Source organism: Squalius cephalus, assembly GCF_949319135.1.
Source record: "Squalius cephalus genome assembly, chromosome: 19".
NCBI lineage: Eukaryota > Metazoa > Chordata > Actinopteri > Cypriniformes > Leuciscidae > Squalius > Squalius cephalus.
Window position 1 is genome coordinate 5,046,257 of NC_137140.1, and position 19,964 is coordinate 5,066,220.

Below are 19,964 nucleotides of genomic sequence, written 5' to 3' on the forward strand. Positions count from 1 at the left end.
TACATTAATGAATGTCATTAATGAATGCTTCTTACAAATATTTTGTCATATACATGGCCAAAGTACACAAATGGCCGCAGCAAGGGGATCGGTGGAGAACTTCCATCATCCGACTGTGGGCTTTTCTCATCCTCTACATCTCCATATGGGTAGAATATTCCTAATCCCAATATTATTATTATGAGTGTTTAAAGTTTTGAAGGAGGACATTTTTATAATGCCTAAATTTTTTCCATGTTATATTTTATGGCTATTTATCAAACAATGTGATATTCTTTATATTAAACAGTGACGTTACCGTCCTCAGGCCCACCATCCACACGGAATACCCAGCGTCCCGTCACATTGACATTGCTGGAGTTAGAGAGTTTATTTTCATCAGGCACATTGATTGAAAAATAATTTGTTGAGTTTATTGTGTCATAGCCAGCCTGAGTAAACAACAAAACAAAACAAAATAATAATAATAATGATAATTATTGACCAACACATTTTTTAAGGTCCCATTGGCCATTAATATTAATATCTTATTCTTAAAGATTTGTAACAAGATTCTTATTCTGTCCAACCTGAACATTTTGGTTAGTTGAGGAAATATTTCCGTAGTTCATTATGACAAAGGAAAGAGTCCTGCAAATAATTAGAATTACTTGAAAGGAGGATTCCTAGGAAAAGTCAAATAAAAACATAGGTTTCAATGAGAAAACACAGTTATAAATTCTCTATACACAAAACTCATTTAACAAAATTATGCTAAATAAATGCAATCCTTTTAAAACTATTTAAATCTCTGACTACATTTATACTAAACTTAGGTTAAAGATTAGTGTAACCATTAAATCTACACACCGTCAAGGAGCTGTTCAAGTAGGGCACTCTCTCCCAAGTAGCAATGAGGACTGCATTTACTGAGAACCCAAACAGAGGGAAAAACTGTTTGACATCATTTCTCGCCCGGTCCAGAATACGGCTTTGAGTTACCAAGCGGTAGGAGATTTTTCCATTGACACTACAGTCAAACATTGCCCAGAATGGAGCTATAATGTCTCTAGTAGAGTTGGCAGGGAAAGCCTTGGGGAGTCTTTCATAAGATGGTTCATCAAATGTCAAATATCCATTATTGTTGATCTATAGTAAAGATATGAAGATTAACTGAAGCAACATGACTTGTAATGCATCAATGTACTTCAAATGTAATGTGTTTAACATAACATCTCACATATATGTTGTGGTATCTGCGCCCAAAGTAGAAGAAAGGATACTGCAAGTGCACAGCTGGTGAGGTTGCAGTACTTTGACAGGGATTCTGAGAGACTGGAGAGCCAGTTGGATAAAACAAACCTGGAAAAAGAATACAATTGCATGTTATGGCCTTGGTACAAACATGAAAAGTGAATTAAGTTCAGGAGGAGAAATAAAAAATGTATTACCAAATTTTGCTGGCAAAGTGTCGACACGAAAAGCCCAACGGCCCATAATATTGACATTTGTGGAGTGGGTCAGGTTTGCGATGTTAGACACAGGAATTGTATAGAAAATAATTGAATCAATCGTGTCATATCCAGCCTAAATAATGATTAAAAATATGTTTGTTACAGATCTGTGGATAAGAGGAGCTGTATAGCTAATTCTACCAAAAAGTCACATTACACAGTAAAATGTCACATTACTGTAAAACTGTCTCTACAAACACATTTGAACTGTCCAGAATATTGCAAAAGTTATTAAATTTTAAAATACAAAAATGCTTTCTCACCATTGCCATTTGCTTAGTTTGAGGAATATTGCCATAATTAAATACAATAAATGACAAACCAGAACCTGAGATCAGCAGTACTTGAAAAGAGGAATTCTGAAGAAAAAAGAAAAAAACACAACATCAAATTATCACAGTCACAAGACAAACTAGATTAAAAAGTTCGTCGAGACAAACTTTAAGTTGGCTTGAGAAAGCCGGACCAGAAAGTTTGAAGAAGTTTGAAGTTTAAAGTAGTTTAAAGTTTAAATTAGTTTGAAGTTTAAATTAGTTTAAAGTTTAAATTAGTTTGAAGTATAAAGTAGTTTAAAGTTTAAATTAGTTTAAAGTTTAAAGTAGTTTAAAGTAGTTTGAAGTTTAAAGTAGTTTGAAGTTTAAAGTAGTTTGAAGTTTAAATTAGTTTAAAGTTTAAAGTAGTTTGAAGTTTAAAGTAGTTTAAAGTTTAAAGTAGTTTGAAGTCTAAATTAGTTTGAAGTAGATAGATAGATGAGTTTGTTAGTTTAAATTTCACACACAGACATGCTCACTAACTCTCTCTCACACACACGCACACACACACACACACACGCAGACACGCTCACTAACACACACGGACAAACACACACGCTCACTAACTCTCACACATACACACACTTTCTCTCACACACACACACACACACACACACACACAGACACGCTCACTAACACACACACACAAACACACTCACTCAGACACACACACTCAGAGTTTATGAGTTTTGGGTGGTTGCTAGGCGGTTGCTAGGGTGTTCTGGGTGGTTGCTATGGTGTTGCTAGGCGGTTGCTAGGGTGTTCTGGGTGGTTTCTATGTTGTTGCTAGGTGGTTGCTAGGGTATTCTGGGTGGTTGCTAGGCGGTTGCTTGGGTGTTTTGGATGGTTGCTAGGCGGTTGCTAGGGTGTTCTGGGTGGTTGCTATGATGTTGCTAGGCGGTTGCTAGGGTGTTTTGATGGTTGCTATGGTGTTGCTAGGCGGTTGCTAGGGTGTTCTGGGTGGTTGCTATGATGTTGCTAGGCGGTTGTTAGGGTGTTTTGGTGGTTGCTATGGTGTTGCTAGGCGGTTGCTAGGGTATTCTGGGTGGTTGCTAGGATGTTGCCAGGGTGTTTTGGTGGTTGCTAGGATGTTGCTAGGCGGTTGCTAGGTTGTTCTGGGTGGTTGCTATGCTGTTGCTAGGCGGTTGCTAGGGTGTTTTGGTGGTTGCTATGGTGTTGCTAGGCGGTTGCTAGGTTGTTCTGGGTGGTTGCTATGCTGTTGCTAGGTGGTTGCTAGGGTGTTTTGGTGGTTGCTATGGTGTTGCTAGGCGGTTGCTAGGGTGTTCTGGGTGGTTGCTATGATGTTGCTAGGTGGTTGCTAGGGTGTTTTGGTGGTTGCTATGGTGTTGCTAGGGTATTCTGGGTGGTTGCTAGGGTGTTGCTAGGTGGTTGCTAGGGTGTTCTGGGTGGTTGCTATGGTGTTACTAGGTGGTTGGTAGTTGTCACAGATGGTTACTATGGAGTCTTTATAGAGTTCTTAGCATGATCTTGGCATGATATAGCACTTAACTAATCGCTATTAGCATGTAGCTATTCACTGCTAGCATGTGTAGCATGTTGGAAGTGCTGTTTGCTTGCATGAGTCAAAAGAGCCTAACCTCATCTCTATACGATGTTCTGATACAGAGATATAGGTCTTGCAAAACGGTTGCTAGGGTACTCACGTTTGGTTGCTATGGAGTTGCTTGGGAGCTGGAAGCTTTAAACTTAAGAAGTTTAAAGTGGTTTGAAGTTTAAAGTAGTTTACGAGTTTTGAGTTTACAAGTTTACAAGTTTAAATGAGTTTAGAGTTTAAGTTTAAATGAGTTTAGAGTGTGTGTGTGTGTGTGTGTGAACACACACACACACACACACACACAGAGTTTATGAGTTTAGAGTTTATAAGTGTATAAATTGATGAGTTTATAAGTGTAAGAGTTTTTGAGTTTAGAGTTTATAAGTTTTAAATGAGTTTAGAGTTTATAAGTTTTAATGAGTTTAGAGTTTATAAGTTTAAATGAGTTTAAGAGTTCAGAGTTTATTAATTTATGAGTTTAAGAGTTCATAAGTCTATGAATTCATGAGTTTATAAGTTAATTAGTTTATAAGTGTATGAGTTTAGAGTTTATTAGTTTAAATGAGTCTCAATGGCTCATATAGTATATAGAACGGCAGTTTGGTTTAGTCTTCAAGGTGTTTTGATTTGAATTTTCGTCGGTTTGAATTTTTTAGAACTCCCAATGAAAGTCAATGGGAATTTTTGAATGAGTTTTTTCGAGTTTTGATCGTCATTTTTAGGAAAACCGTAAGTCCGATCAGTCTGAAAAGATATAGCAACTCGAGTCAGATCAGTTTGAGTGTCCGAGCCGAATTTGGAGTATGTAGAGTTAAAGCTCTAGGAGGAGATCCAATTTAGTTTTTTTAGTCTCAGAAGAATAATAATAACTAGATGCAAAAGTTCGTCGAGACAAACTTTAAGTTGGCTTGAGAAAGTTTGGACCAGAACGTTTTTTGCTAGGCGGTTGCTAGGGTGTTCTGGGTAGTTGCTATGGTGTTGCTAGGCGGTTGCTAAGGTATTCTGGGTGGTTGCTAGGTGGTTGCTAGGCGGTTGCTAGGGTATTCTGGGTGGTTGCTAGGCAGTTGCTAGGGTGTTCTGGGTGGTTGCTATGGTGTTGCTAGGCGGTTGCTAGGGTGTTCTGGGTGGTTGCTAGGCGGTTGCTAGGGTGTTCTGGGTGGTTGCTATGGTGTTGCTAGGTGGTTGCTAGGGTGTTCTGGGTGGTTGCTATGGTGTTGCTAGGCGGTTGCTAGGGTGTTCTGGGTGGTTGCTATGGTGTTGCTAAGGTATTCTGGGTGGTTGCTAGGCGGTTGCTAGGGTATTCTGGGTGGTTGCTAGGCGGTTGCTAGGGTGTTCTGGGTGGTTACTATGGTGTTGCTAGGCGGTTGCTAGGGTGTTCTGGGTGGTTGCTATGGTGTTGCTAGGCGGTTGCTAGGGTATTCTGGGTGGTTGCTGGGCAGTTGCTAGGGTGTTCTGGGTGGTTGCTATGGTGTTGCTAGGCGGTTGCTAGGGTGTTCTGGGTGGTTGCTATGGTGTTGCTAGGCGGTTGCTAAGGTATTTTGGGTGGTTGCTAGGCGGTTGCTAGGGTGTTCTGGGTGGTTGCTATGGTGGTTGGTTGCTAGGCGGTTGCTAGGGTGTTCTGGGTGGTTACTAGGGTGTTCTGGGTGGTTGCTAGGCGGTTGCTAGGATATTTTGGGTGGTTGCTAGGGTCTTTTGGGTGGTTGCTAGGCGGTTGCTAGGGTATTTTGGGTGGTTGCTAGGGTGTTCTGGGTGGTTGCTATGGTGTTCTAAGGTATTTTGGGTGGTTGTTAGGGTGTTCTGAGTGGTTGCTATGGTGTTGCTAGGGTGTTCTAAGGTATTTTGGGTGGTTGCTAGGGTGTTCTGGGTGGTTGTTAGGCAGTTGCTAGGGTGTTCTGAGTGGTTGCTATGGTGTTGCTAGGCGGTTGCTAAGGTATTCTGGGTGGTTGCTAGGCGGTTGCTAGGGTATTCTGGGTGGTTGCTATGGTGTTGCTAGGCGGTTGCTAGGGTGTTTTGGGTGGTTGCTAGGCGGTTGCTAGGGTATTCTGGGTGGTTGCTATGGTGTTGCTAGGTGGTTGCTAAGGTATTCTGGGTGGTTGCTAGGCGGTTGCTAGGGTGTTCTGGGTGGTTGCTATGGTGTTGCTAGGGTGTTCGGGGTGGTTGCTAGGCGGTTGCTAGGGTGTTCTGGGTGGTTGCTATGGTGTTGCTAGGCAGTTGTTAGGGTGTTCTGGGTTGTTGCTAGGCAGTTGCTAGGTGTTCTGGGTGGTTGCTAGGCAGTTGCTAGGGTGTTCTGGCTGTTTGCTAGGCAGTTGCTAGGTGTTCTGGGGGGTTGCTAGGCAGTTGCTAGGGTGTTCTGGGTGGTTGCTAGGGTATATTTGGTGGTTACTAGAGTGTTTCTAGATGTTGCTAGGGTGTTCAAGATGGTTGCTAAGGTATTTTTGGTAGTTGCTATGGTGTTACTAGGTGGTTGGTAGTTGTCAAAGATGGTTTATATGGAGTTAATAACGAGTGCCTTCAGTACTATGGCCGAATAGGCACAAGCATGGAGCAATATCGCAAGGCCACGAATGTAATATTGCTTTAAAAAATAAAAAAAAATAAAAAAAGTTTTTTTGGGGGGTTTAGGGTGGTTGCTAGGGAGCTCTTAGTGGTTGCTAGGGTGCTGTAACTGGTTGCTAGGGTGTGGCTATGAAGATTTTAGGCCATTACTTATTGGTTGCTTGATAATATAAATCCTCTGAGGGAGAGAGAGAGGGAGAGACGCAGGGGTGTCAGGCCCTTTGGAGTCTGTGTGTGTGAAAACGGCAGTTTGGATTCAAATATTTTTAGAACTCCCCAATGTAAGTCAATGGGAGTTTTTCCGAGTTTTGATCGTCATTTTTAGGAAAACCGTAAGTCCGATCAGTCTGAAAAGATATAGCAACGCGAGTCAGATCAGTTTGAGTGTCTGAGCCGAGTTTGGAGTATGTAGAGTTAAAGCTCTAGGAGGAGTTTCATATAGAAATTTTAGTCTCGGAATAATAATAATAACTAGATGCAAAAGTTCGTCGAGACAAACTTTGAAGTTGGCTTGAGAAAGTTTGGACCAGAACGTTTTTTGCTAGGCGGTTGCTAGGATGTTATGGGTGGTCGCTATGGTGTTGCTAGGCGGTTGCTAGGGTGTTCTGGGTGGTTGCTATGGTGTTGCTAGGCGGTTGCTAGGGTATTCTGGGTGGTTGCTATGGTGTTGCTAGGCGGTTGCTAGGGTGTTCTGGGTGGTTGTTATGCTGTTACTAGGTGGTTGCTAGGGTGTTCTGGGTGGTTGTTAGGCGGTTGCTAGGGTGTTCTGGGTAGTTGCTATGGTGTTGCTAGGCGGTTGCTAAGGTATTCTGGGTGGTTGCTATGGTGTTGCTTGGCGGTTGCTAGGGTATTCTGGGTGGTTGCTAGGCGGTTGCTAGGGTGTTCTGGGTGGTTGCTATGCTGTTGCTAGGCGGTTGCTAGGGTATTCTGGGTGGTTGCTAGGCGGTTGCTAGGGTGTTTTGGGTGGTTGCTATGCTGTTGCTAGGGTGTTCTGGGTGGTTGCTATGCTGTTGCTAGGCGGTTGCTAGGGTATTCTGGGTGGTTGCTAGGTGGTTGCTAGGGTGTTCTGGGTGGTTGCTAGGGTGTTGCTAGGCGGTTGCTAGGGTGTTGCTAGGCAGTTGCTAAGGTATTTTGGGTGGTTGCTAGGGTGTTCTGAGTGGTTGCTATGGTGTTGCTAGGCGGTTGCTAAGGTATTCTGGGTGGTTGCTAGGCGGTTGCTAGGGTATTCTGGGTGGTTGCTATGGTGTTGCTAGGCGGTTGCTAGGGTGTTTTGGGTGGTTGCTAGGCGGTTGCTAGGGTGTTCTGGGTGGTTGCTAGGGTGTTGCTAGGTGGTTGCTAGGGTGTTCTGGGTGGTTGCTAGGGTGTTGCTAGGTGGTTGCTAGGGTGTTCTGGGTGGTTGCTAGGGTGTCGCTAGGTGGTTGCTAGGGTGTTCTGGGTGGTTGCTAGGCGGTTGCTAGGGTGTTTTGGGTGGTTGCTAGGCAGTTGCTAGGGTGTTCTGGGTGGTTGCTATGGTGTTGCTAGGTGGTTGCTAGAGTATTCTAGGTGGTTGCTAGGCGGTTGCTAGGGTGTTCTGGGTGGTTGCTAGGGTGTTGCTAGGTGGTTGCTAGGGTGTTCTGGGTGGTTGCTAGGGTGTTGCTAGGTGGTTGCTAGGGTGTTCTGGGTGGTTGCTAGGCGGTTGCTAGGGTGTTCTGGGTGGTTGCTAGGGTGTTGCTAGGGTGTTCTGGGTGGTTGCTAGGGTGTTGCTAGGTGGTTGCTAGGGTGTTCTGGGTGGTTGCTAGGCGGTTTCTAGGGTGTTTTGGGTGGTTGCTAGGCAGTTGCTAGGGTGTTCTGGGTGGTTGCTATGGTGTTGCTAGGTGGTTGCTAGAGTATTCTAGGTGGTTGCTAGGCGGTTGCTAGGGTGTCCTGGGTGGTTGCTATGGTGTTGCTAAGGTATTCTGGGTGGTTGCTATGATGTTACTACGTGGTTGGTAGTTGTCACAGATGGTTACTATGGAGTCTTTATAGAGTTCTTAGCATGATCTTGGCATGATATAGCACTTAACTCATTACTATTAGCATGTAGCTATTCACTGCTAGCATGTGTAGCATGTTGGAAGTGCTGTTTGCTAGCATGAGTCAAAAGAGCCAAACCTCATCTCTATACGATGTTCTGATACAGAGATATAGGTCTTGCAAAACGGTTGCTAGGGTACTCAAGTTTGGTTGCTATGGAGTTGCTTGGGAGCTGGAAGCTTTAACTTAAGTTTAAAGTGGTGTGAAGTTTAAAGTAGTTTACGAGTTTTGAGTTTACAAGTTTAAATGAGTTTAGAGTTTAAGTTTAAATGAGTTTAGTGTGTGTGTGTGTGTGTGTGTGTGTGTGTGTGTGACACACACACACATACTCAGAGTTTATGAGTTTAGAGTTTATAAGTGTATAAATTGATGAGTTTATAAGTGTTAGAGTTTTTGAGTTTAGAGTTTATAAGTTTTAAATGAGTTTAGAGTTTATAAGTTTAAATGAGTTTAGAGTTTATAAGTTTAAATGAGTTTAAGAGTTCAGAGTTTATTAATTTATGAGTTTAAGAGTTCATAAGTCTATGAATTCATGAGTTTATAAGTTAATTAGTTTATAAGTGTATGAGTTTAGAGTTCATTAGTTTAAATGAGTCTCAATGGCTCATATAGTATATAGAACGGCAGTTTGGTTTAGTCTTCAAGGTATTTTGATTTGAATTTTCGTCGGTTGGTGAGTTTGAATCTAAATTTGAATTTTTTAGAACTCCCCAATGCAAGTCAATGGGAGTTTTTCCGAGTTTTGATCGTCATTTTTAGGAAAACCGTAAGTCCGATCAGTCTGAAAAGATATAGCAACGCGAGTCAGATCAGTTTGAGTGTCTGAGCCGAGTTTGGAGTATGTAGAGTTAAAGCTCTAGGAGGAGTTTCATATAGAAATTTTAGTCTCGGAATAATAATAATAACTAGATTAAAAAGTTCGTCGAGACAAACTTTAAGTTGGCTTGAGAAAGCCGGACCAGAAAGTTTGAAGAAGTTTGAAGTTTAAAGTAGTTTAAAGTTTAAATTAGTTTGAAGTTTAAATTAGTTTAAAGTTTAAATTAGTTTGAAGTATAAAGTAGTTTAAAGTTTAAATTAGTTTAAAGTTTAAAGTAGTTTAAAGTAGTTTGAAGTTTAAAGTAGTTTGAAGTTTAAAGTAGTTTGAAGTTTAAATTAGTTTAAAGTTTAAAGTAGTTTGAAGTTTAAAGTAGTTTAAAGTTTAAAGTAGTTTGAAGTCTAAATTAGTTTGAAGTATATAGATAGATGAGTTTGTTAGTTTAAATTTCACACACAGACATGCTCACTAACTCTCTCTCACACACACGCACACACACACACACACACGCAGACACGCTCACTAACACACACGGACAAACACACACGCTCACTAACTCTCACACATACACACACTTTCTCACACACACACACACAGACACGCTCACTAACACACACACACTCACTCAGACACACACACTCAGAGTTTATGAGTTTTGGGTGGTTGCTAGGCGGTTGCTAGGGTGTTCTGGGTGGTTGCTATGGTGTTGCTAGGCGGTTGCTAGGGTGTTCTGGGTGGTTTCTATGTTGTTGCTAGGTGGTTGCTAGGGTATTCTGGGTGGTTGCTAGGCGGTTGCTTGGGTGTTTTGGATGGTTGCTAGGCGGTTGCTAGGGTGTTCTGGGTGGTTGCTATGATGTTGCTAGGCGGTTGCTAGGGTGTTTTGATGGTTGCTATGGTGTTGCTAGGCGGTTGCTAGGGTGTTCTGGGTGGTTGCTATGATGTTGCTAGGCGGTTGTTAGGGTGTTTTGGTGGTTGCTATGGTGTTGCTAGGCGGTTGCTAGGGTATTCTGGGTGGTTGCTAGGATGTTGCCAGGGTGTTTTGGTGGTTGCTAGGATGTTGCTAGGCGGTTGCTAGGTTGTTCTGGGTGGTTGCTATGCTGTTGCTAGGCGGTTGCTAGGGTGTTTTGGTGGTTGCTATGGTGTTGCTAGGCGGTTGCTAGGTTGTTCTGGGTGGTTGCTATGCTGTTGCTAGGCGGTTGCTAGGGTGTTTTGGTGGTTGCTATGGTGTTGCTAGGCAGTTGCTAGGGTGTTCTGGGTGGTTGCTATGATGTTACTAGGTGGTTGCTAGGGTGTTTTGGTGGTTGCTATGGTGTTGCTAGGGTATTCTGGGTGGTTGCTAGGGTGTTGCTAGGTGGTTGCTAGGGTGTTCTGGGTGGTTGCTATGGTGTTACTAGGTGGTTGGTAGTTGTCACAGATGGTTACTATGTAGTCTTTATAGAGTTCTTAGCATGATCTTGGCATGATATAGCACTTAACTAATCGCTATTAGCATGTAGCTATTCACTGCTAGCATGTGTAGCATGTTGGAAGTGCTGTTTGCTTGCATGAGTCAAAAGAGCCTAACCTCATCTCTATACGATGTTCTGATACAGAGATATAGGTCTTGCAAAACGGTTGCTAGGGTACTCACGTTTGGTTGCTATGGAGTTGCTTGGGAGCTGGAAGCTTTAAACTTAAGAAGTTTAAAGTGGTTTGAAGTTTAAAGTAGTTTACGAGTTTTGAGTTTACAAGTTTACAAGTTTAAATGAGTTTAGAGTTTAAGTTTAAATGAGTTTAGAGTGTGTGTGTGTGTGTGTGTGTGTGTGTGAACACACACACACACACACACACACACACACACTCAGAGTTTATGAGTTTAGAGTTTATAAGTGTATAAATTGATGAGTTTATAAGTGTAAGAGTTTTTGAGTTTAGAGTTTATAAGTTTTAAATGAGTTTAGAGTTTATAAGTTTTAATGAGTTTAGAGTTTATAAGTTTAAATGAGTTTAAGAGTTCAGAGTTTATTAATTTATGAGTTTAAGAGTTCATAAGTCTATGAATTCATGAATTTATAAGTTAATTAGTTTATAAGTGTATGAGTTTAGAGTTTATTAGTTTAAATGAGTCTCAATGGCTCATATAGTATATAGAACGGCAGTTTGGTTTAGTCTTCAAGGTGTTTTGATTTGAATTTTCGTCGGTTTGAATTTTTTAGAACTCCCAATGAAAGTCAATGGGAATTTTTGAATGAGTTTTTTCGAGTTTTGATTGTCATTTTTAGGAAAACCGTAAGTCCGATCAGTCTGAAAAGATATAGCAACTCGAGTCAGATCAGTTTGAGTGTCCGAGCCGAATTTGGAGTATGTAGAGTTAAAGCTCTAGGAGGAGATCCAATTTAGTTTTTTTAGTCTCAGAAGAATAATAATAACTAGATTAAAAAGTTCGTCGAGACAAACTTTAAGTTGGCTTGAGAAAGTTTGTACTGGAAAGTTTGAAGTTTAAAGTAGTTTGAAGATTAAAGTAGTTTGAAGTTTAATTTAGTTTAAAGTTTAAATTAGTCTAAAGTTTAAATTAGTTTGAAGTAAATTAGTTTAAAGTTGAAAGTAGTTTAAAGTTTTAATTAGTTTAAAGTTTAAAGTAGTTAAAAGTTAAAAAGTTGTTGGGGGTTTTCTAGTGGGTTGCTAAGGTGTTCTGGGTGGTTGCTAGGCGGTTGCTAGGGTGTTCTGGGTGGTTGCTATGGTGTTGCTATGCGGTTGCTAAGGTTTTTGGGTGGTTGTTAGGGTGTTCTGGGTTGTTGCTAGGGTGTTGCTTGGTGGTTGCTAGGGTGTTTTGGGTGGTTGCTAGGGTGTTTTGGATGGTTGCTAGGTGGTTGCTAGGGTGTTCTGGGTGGTTGCTATGGTGTTGCTAGGCGGTTGCTAAGGTATTTTTGGTGGTTGCTAGGGTTTTCTGGGTGGTTGCTAGGGTGTTCTGGGTGGTTGTTAGGGTGTTGCTAAGCGGTTGCTAGGGTATTTTTGGTGGTTGCTAGGGTGTTGCTAGGCAGTTGCTAAGGTATGTTGGTGGTTGCTAGGCGGTTGCTAGGGTGTTCTGGGTGGTTGCTATGGTGATGCTAGGCGGTTGCTAAGGTATTTTGGGTGGTTGCTAGGGTGTTGCTGGGCGGTTGATAGGGTGTTCTGGGTGGTTGCTAGGGTGTTGCTAGGCAGTTGCTAGGGTATTCTGGGTGGTTGCTATGGTGTTCTGGGTGGTTGCTAGGCGGTTGCTAGGGTGTTTTAGGTGGTTGCTAGGCGGTTGCTAGGGTGTGCTGGGTGGTTGCTATGCTGTTGCTAGGCGGTTGCTAGGGTATTCTGGGTGGTTGCTAGGCAGTTGCTAGGGTGTTTTGGGTGGTTGCTATGGTGTTGCTAGGCGGTTGCTAGGGTGTTCTGGGTGGTTGCTATGCTGTTGCTAGGCGGTTGCTAGGGTATTCTGGGTGGTTGCTAGGCGGTTGCTAGGGTGTTCTGGGTGGTTGCTATGCTGTTGCTAGGCGGTTGCTAGGGTATTCTGGGTGGTTGCTAGGCGGTTGCTAGGGTATTCTGGGTGGTTGCTATGCTGTTGCTAGGCGGTTGCTAGGGTGTTCTGGGTGGTTGCTAGGCGGTTGCTAGGGTGTTTTGGTGGTTGCTATGGTGATGCTAGGCGGTTACTAAGGTATTCTGGGTGGTTGCTAGGCGGTTTCTAGGGTGTTCTGGGTGGTTGCTATGGTGTTGCTAGGCGGTTACTAAGGTATTCTGGGTGGTTGCTAGGCGGTTGCTAGGGTGTTCTGGGCTGTTGCTATGGTGTTACTAGGTGGTTGGTAGTTGTCACAGATGGTTACTATGGAGTCTTTACAGAGTTCTTAGCATGATCTTGGCATGATATAGCACTTAACTAATCGCTATTAGCATGTAGCTATTTACTGCTAGCATGTGTAGCATGTTGGAAGTGCTGTTTGCTAGCATGAGTCAAAAGAGCCAAACCTCATCTCTATACAATGTTCTGATACAGAGATATAGGTCTTGCAAAACGGTTGCTAGGGTACTCAAGTTTGGTTGCTATGGAGTTGCTTGGCAGCTGGAAGCTTTAAACTTAAGAAGTTTAAAGTGGTTTGAAGTTTAAAGTAGTTTATGAGATTTTGAGTTTTGAGTTTATAAGTTTAAATGAGTTTAGAGTTTAAGTTTAAATGAGTTTAGAGTGTGTGTGTGTGTGTGTGTGTGTGTGTGTGTGTGTTCACACACACACACACACACACACTCAGAGTTTATGAGTTTAGAGTTTATAAGTGTATAAATGCATGAGTTTATAAGTGTACAAGTTTTTGAGTTTAGTTTATAAGTTTAATTGAGTTTTGAGTTTATAAGTTTAAATGAGTTTAGAGTTTATATGTGTAAATGAGTTTAAAGAGTTCAGAGTTTATTAATTTATGAGTTTAAGAGTTCATAAGTCTATGAATTCATGAGTTTATAAGTTAATTAGTTTATAAGTGTATGAGTTTAGAGTTCATTAGTTTAAATGAGTCTCAATGGCTCTTATAGTATATAGAATGGCAGTTTGGTTTAGTCTTCAAGGTGTTTAGATTTAAATTTTTGTCGGTTGGTGAGTTTGAATCTAAATTTGAATTTTTTAGAACTCCCCAATGCAAGTCAATGGGAGTTTTTCCGAGTTTTGATCGTCATTTTTAGGAAAACCGTAAGTCCGATCAGTCTGAAAAGATATAGCACACTTGGTCAGATCAGTTTGAGTGTCTGAGCCGAGTTTGGAGTATGTAGAGTTAAAGCTCTAGGAGGAGTTTCATATAGAAATTTTAGTCTCGGAATAATAATAATAATAAGTTTAAATAGGATTTCAGTAAGTTGGCTCTCTCAAGCCAACTTAATAAGTTTAAATAGGATTTCAATATGTTGGCTCTCTCAAGCCAACTTAATAATAAGTTTAAATAGGATTTCAATATGTTGGCTCTCTCAAGCCAACTTAACTAGAATGTACATTTCCTGAAGAAAATGTGAAATGGTGCTTGCAGTGGCAAAACTCGCCACTCGGTTGCTAGAATGTGGTACATGATTGCATACGAGCCAACAAACATGTCTGTATGATGTTCTGGTGCTGAGATATGGCTTATTCGTGTTGTTCAGGTGTTGCTAGTGTATTCTGGGTGGTTGCTAGGGTGTTGCTAGACAGTTGATAGGGTATTCTGGGTGGTTGTTAGGGCATTGCTAGGCAGTTGCTAGGGTGTTTTGGGTGGTTGCTAGGGTGTTGCTAGACGGCTGCTAGGGTATTCTGGGTGGTTGCTAGGGCGTTGCTAGGCAGTTGCTAGGGTGTTGCTAGACGGCTGCTAGGGTATTGTGGGTGGTTGCTAGGGCGTTGCTAGGCAGTTGCTAGGGTATTCTGGGTGGTTGCTAGGCGGTTGCTAGGGTATTGTGGGTGGTTGCTAGGGCGTTGCTAGGCAGTTGCTAGGGTATTCTGGGTGGTTGCTAGGCGGTTGCTAGGGTATTCTGGGTGGTTGCTAGGGCGTTGCTAGGCAGTTGCTAGGGTATTCTGGGTGGTTGCTAGGCGGTTGCTAGGGTATTCTGGGTGGTTGCTAGGACGTTGCTAGGCAGTTGCTAGGGTGTTCTGGGTGGTTGCTAGGGTGTTCTGGGTGGTTGCTAGGGTATTCTGGGTGGTTACTAGGGTGTTGCTAGGCAGTTGCTAGGGTGTTCTGGGTGGTTGCTATGGTGTTGCTAGGCGGTTGCTAGGGTATTCTGAGTGGTTGCTAGGCAGTTGCTAGGGTGTTCTGGGTGGTTGCTAGGGTGTTGCTAGGCAGTTGCTAGGGTGTTCTGGGTGGTTGCTAGGGTGTTGCTAGGCAGTTTCTAGGTTGTTCTGGGTGGTTGCTATGGTGTTGCTTGGCGGTTGCTAGGGTATTCTGGGTGGTTGCTAGGCAGTTGCTAGGGTGTTCTGGGTGGTTGCTAGGGTGTTGCTAGGTGGTTGCTAGGGTATTCTGGGTGGTTGCTATGGTGTTGCTAGGCGGTTGCTAGGGTATTCTGGGTGGTTGCTAGGGCGTTGCTAGGCAGTTGCTAGGGTGTTCTGGGTGGTTCCTATGGTGTTGCTAGGTGTTTGGTAGGGTATTTTGGGTGGTTGCTAGGCAGTTGCTAGGGTGTTCAGGGTGGTTGCAAAGGTATTATGGGTGGTTACTATGGTGTTATTAAGTGGTTGGTAGTTGTCACAGATGATTACTATTGCAGTTCTTAGCATTTTCTTGGCATGATTTAGCACTTATCTAATCGCTATTAGCATGTAGCTATTCACAGCTAGCATGTGTAGCATGTTGGAATTCCTCTTTGCTAGTATGAGTCAAAAGAGCCAACCCCCATCTCTATACGATGTTCTGATGCAGAGAAATAGGTCTTGCAAAATGGTTGCTAAGCTACTTTGTTTGGTTGCTAGGGAATGGCTTGGCAGCTGCCAATCATGAAACTCTAAAGGCTGCTTGTCAGTATGAATGATATAAACCAACTCGCATTCCTCTGTGACATTCAGAATGAAAGACATCCCTCTATGGATTTTGGTTGCTAAGGTGCTTGACAATGGTTGCTAGGGCGGGGCTAGCAAGTGTTGTGGTGTCTCATGAATGGCTGTTTGCTGCCCTGAGTCAAACTTGTCTTAACCCCATCTCTTTATGATGTTCTGGTGTAGAGATATAGGTCTTGTAAAATGGTTGCTAGGGTACTCTGTTTGGTTGCTATGGAGTTGCTTGGCAGCTGCCAATGATGAAACTGCAAAGGCTTCTTGTCACTATAAATGATATAAACCAACTCCCATGCCTCTGTGACATTCAGAATGGAAGATATCCCTCTTTGGATTTTGGTTGCTAAGGTGTTCGACAATGGTTGCTAGGGAGGGGCTAGGAAGTGTTGAGGTGATTCATGATTGGCTGTTTGCTTCCCCGAGTCAAATGAGACCACCCCCATGTTTCTATGACAATTCAGTCCGGAGATATCCCTTTGATCTCTTTCAATGGAAGTCTATGGGACTTGTTGCTAAGGTGCTCTAAATGGTTGCTAGGGCGTGGCTTGATAGCTTCACAATGATCCTTAGAGACTGATTGGTCGTCTGAGTAAAATGAGCCCGCCCCCTTGTCTCTCTGACACTGTGATCCAGAGCTACGTTCAATACAAAATCCCTATGCAATGTGTAGGACATTGTGTCCTACACCATTGTAAGTCAATGGGAAACTTTGGGACGCTCCTGCCCCCCAGGGGTGCAACTTTTACCCCATTGTGAGGTATGTTCTTACAGAGCCTGTCAGCCTCTTCAAATGTGGCAAATCACACGTTTCTCCGAAATCCTCGCTCGTTTATGAGTTTAGAGTTTATAAGTGTATAAATTGATGAGTTTATAAGTGTAAGAGTTTTTGAGTTTAGAGTTTATAAGTTTTAAATGAGTTTAGAGTTTATAAGTTTTAATGAGTTTAGAGTTTATAAGTTTAAATGAGTTTAAGAGTTCAGAGTTTATTAATTTATGAGTTTATAAGTTAATTAGTTTATAAGTGTATGAGTTTAGAGTTCATTAGTTTAAATGAGTCTCATTGGCTAATATAGTATATAGAATGGCAGTTTGGTTTAGTCTTCAAGGTATTTTGATTTGAATTTTCGTCGGTTGGTCAGTTTGAATCTGGATTTGAATTTTTTAGAACTCCCCAATGCAAGTCAATGGGAGTTTTTCCGAGTTTTGATCGTCATTTTTAGGAAAACCGTAAGTCCGATCAGTCTGAAAAGATATAGCACACTAAGTCAGAACAGTTTGAGTGTCTGAGCCGAGTTTGGAGTATGTAGAGTTAAAGCTCTAGGAGGAGTTTGAGTCAGATTTTTTTCCGCTCAGAAGAAGAAGAATAATAATAACTAGATGCAAAAGTTCGTCGAGACAAACTTTGAAGTTGGCTTGAGAAAGTTTGGACCAGAACGTTTTTTGCTAGGCGGTTGCTAGGATGTTATGGGTGGTCGCTATGGTGTTGCTAGGCGGTTGCTAGGGTATTCTGGGTGGTTGCTTTGGTGTTGTTAAGCGGTTGCTAGGGTATTTTGGGTGGTTGCTTGGCTGTTGCTAGGGTGTTCTGGGTGGTTGCTATGCTGTTGCTAGGCGGTTGCTAGGGTGTTCTGGGTGGTTGCTATGCTGTTGCTAGGGTATTCTGGGGGGTTGCTAGGCGGTTGCTAGGGTGTTTTGGTGGTTGCTATGCTGTTGCTAGGCGGTTGCTAGAAAAAACATGTTGCTAAGGTATTTTGGGTGGTTGCTAGGCGGTTGCTAGGGTGTTCTGGGTGGTTGCTATGGTGGTTGGTTGCTAGGCGGTTGCTAGGGTGTTCTGGGTGGTTACTAGGGTGTTCTGGGTGGTTGCTAGGCGGTTGCTAGGATATTTTGGGTGGTTGCTAGGGTCTTTTGGGTGGTTGCTAGGCGGTTGCTAGGGTATTTTGGGTGGTTGCTAGGGTGTTCTGGGTGGTTGCTATGGTGTTCTAAGGTATTTTGGGTGGTTGTTAGGGTGTTCTGAGTGGTTGCTATGGTGTTGCTAGGGTGTATGCAGTTTGAGTGTCTGAGCCGAGTTTGGAGTATGTAGAGTTAAAGCTCTAGGAGGAGTTTCATATAGAAATTTTAGTCTCGGAATAATAATAATAACTAGATGCAAAAGTTCGTCGAGACAAACTTTGAAGTTGGCTTGAGAAAGTTTGGACCAGAACGTTTTTTGCTAGGCGGTTGCTAGGATGTTATGGGTGGTCGCTATGGTGTTGCTAGGCGGTTGCTAGGGTGTTCTGGGTGGTTGCTATGGTGTTGCTAGGCGGTTGCTAGGGTATTCTGGGTGGTTGCTATGGTGTTGCTAGGCGGTTGCTAGGGTGTTCTGGGTGGTTGTTATGCTGTTACTAGGTGGTTGCTAGGGTGTTCTGGGTGGTTGTTAGGCGGTTGCTAGGGTGTTCTGGGTAGTTGCTATGGTGTTGCTAGGCGGTTGCTAAGGTATTCTGGGTGGTTGCTATGGTGTTGCTTGGCGGTTGCTAGGGTATTCTGGGTGGTTGCTAGGCGGTTGCTAGGGTGTTCTGGGTGGTTGCTATGCTGTTGCTAGGCGGTTGCTAGGGTATTCTGGGTGGTTGCTAGGCGGTTGCTAGGGTGTTTTGGGTGGTTGCTATGCTGTTGCTAGGGTGTTCTGGGTGGTTGCTATGCTGTTGCTAGGCGGTTGCTAGGGTATTCTGGGTGGTTGCTAGGTGGTTGCTAGGGTGTTCTGGGTGGTTGCTAGGGTGTTGCTAGGCGGTTGCTAGGGTGTTGCTAGGCAGTTGCTAAGGTATTTTGGGTGGTTGCTAGGGTGTTGCTAGGCGGTTGCTAGGGTGTTCTGGGTGGTTGCTAGGGTGTTGCTAGGTGGTTGCTAGGGTGTTCTGGGTGGTTGCTAGGGTGTTGCTAGGTGGTTGCTAGGGTGTTCTGGGTGGTTGCTAGGGTGTCGCTAGGTGGTTGCTAGGGTGTTCTGGGTGGTTGCTAGGCGGTTGCTAGGGTGTTTTGGGTGGTTGCTAGGCAGTTGCTAGGGTGTTCTGGGTGGTTGCTATGGTGTTGCTAGGTGGTTGCTAGAGTATTCTAGGTGGTTGCTAGGCGGTTGCTAGGGTGTTCTGGGTGGTTGCTAGGGTGTTGCTAGGTGGTTGCTAGGGTGTTCTGGGTGGTTGCTAGGGTGTTGCTAGGTGGTTGCTAGGGTGTTCTGGGTGGTTGCTAGGCGGTTGCTAGGGTGTTCTGGGTGGTTGCTAGGGTGTTGCTAGGGTGTTCTGGGTGGTTGCTAGGGTGTTGCTAGGTGGTTGCTAGGGTGTTCTGGGTGGTTGCTAGGCGGTTTCTAGGGTGTTTTGGGTGGTTGCTAGGCAGTTGCTAGGGTGTTCTGGGTGGTTGCTATGGTGTTGCTAGGTGGTTGCTAGAGTATTCTAGGTGGTTGCTAGGCGGTTGCTAGGGTGTCCTGGGTGGTTGCTATGGTGTTGCTAAGGTATTCTGGGTGGTTGCTATGATGTTACTACGTGGTTGGTAGTTGTCACAGATGGTTACTATGGAGTCTTTATAGAGTTCTTAGCATGATCTTGGCATGATATAGCACTTAACTCATTACTATTAGCATGTAGCTATTCACTGCTAGCATGTGTAGCATGTTGGAAGTGCTGTTTGCTAGCATGAGTCAAAAGAGCCAAACCTCATCTCTATACGATGTTCTGATACAGAGATATAGGTCTTGCAAAACGGTTGCTAGGGTACTCAAGTTTGGTTGCTATGGAGTTGCTTGGGAGCTGGAAGCTTTAACTTAAGTTTAAAGTGGTGTGAAGTTTAAAGTAGTTTACGAGTTTTGAGTTTACAAGTTTAAATGAGTTTAGAGTTTAAGTTTAAATGAGTTTAGTGTGTGTGTGTGTGTGTGTGTGTGTGTGTGTGTGTGTGTGACACACACACACATACTCAGAGTTTATGAGTTTAGAGTTTATAAGTGTATAAATTGATGAGTTTATAAGTGTTAGAGTTTTTGAGTTTAGAGTTTATAAGTTTTAAATGAGTTTAGAGTTTATAAGTTTAAATGAGTTTAGAGTTTATAAGTTTAAATGAGTTTAAGAGTTCAGAGTTTATTAATTTATGAGTTTAAGAGTTCATAAGTCTATGAATTCATGAGTTTATAAGTTAATTAGTTTATAAGTGTATGAGTTTAGAGTTCATTAGTTTAAATGAGTCTCAATGGCTCATATAGTATATAGAACGGCAGTTTGGTTTAGTCTTCAAGGTATTTTGATTTGAATTTTCGTCGGTTGGTGAGTTTGAATCTAAATTTGAATTTTTTAGAACTCCCCAATGCAAGTCAATGGGAGTTTTTCCGAGTTTTGATCGTCATTTTTAGGAAAACCGTAAGTCCGATCAGTCTGAAAAGATATAGCAACGCGAGTCAGATCAGTTTGAGTGTCTGAGCCGAGTTTGGAGTATGTAGAGTTAAAGCTCTAGGAGGAGTTTCATATAGAAATTTTAGTCTCGGAATAATAATAATAATAAGTTTAAATAGGATTTCAATATGTTGGCTCTCTCAAGCCAACTTAATAATAAGTTTAAATAGGATTTCAATATGTTGGCTCTCTCAAGCCAACTTAACTAGAATGTACATTTCCTGAAGAAAATGTGAAATGGTGCTTGCAGTGGCAAAACTCGCCACTCGGTTGCTAGAATGTGGTACATGATTGCATACGAG

At 42.8% G+C, this 19,964-nt stretch overlaps 1 protein-coding gene across 1 annotated transcript in view; it reads right to left on the minus strand.

The window, feature by feature from the left end:
• LOC307147053 (uncharacterized protein) overlaps positions 1 to 19,964 on the minus strand; it is a 130,402-nt gene that overhangs the window by 34,059 nt on the left and 76,379 nt on the right. The window contains exons 17-23 of the mRNA XM_079851503.1: positions 1,757 to 1,852; positions 1,431 to 1,566; positions 1,220 to 1,341; positions 850 to 1,128; positions 570 to 665; positions 299 to 431; positions 36 to 160 (exon numbers count right to left, since the gene is read on the minus strand). Coding sequence (XP_079707629.1) covers positions 36 to 160; positions 299 to 431; positions 570 to 665; positions 850 to 1,128; positions 1,220 to 1,341; positions 1,431 to 1,566; positions 1,757 to 1,852 — 987 coding nt within the window. The remainder of the gene's footprint in view (positions 1 to 35; positions 161 to 298; positions 432 to 569; positions 666 to 849; positions 1,129 to 1,219; positions 1,342 to 1,430; positions 1,567 to 1,756; positions 1,853 to 19,964) is intronic.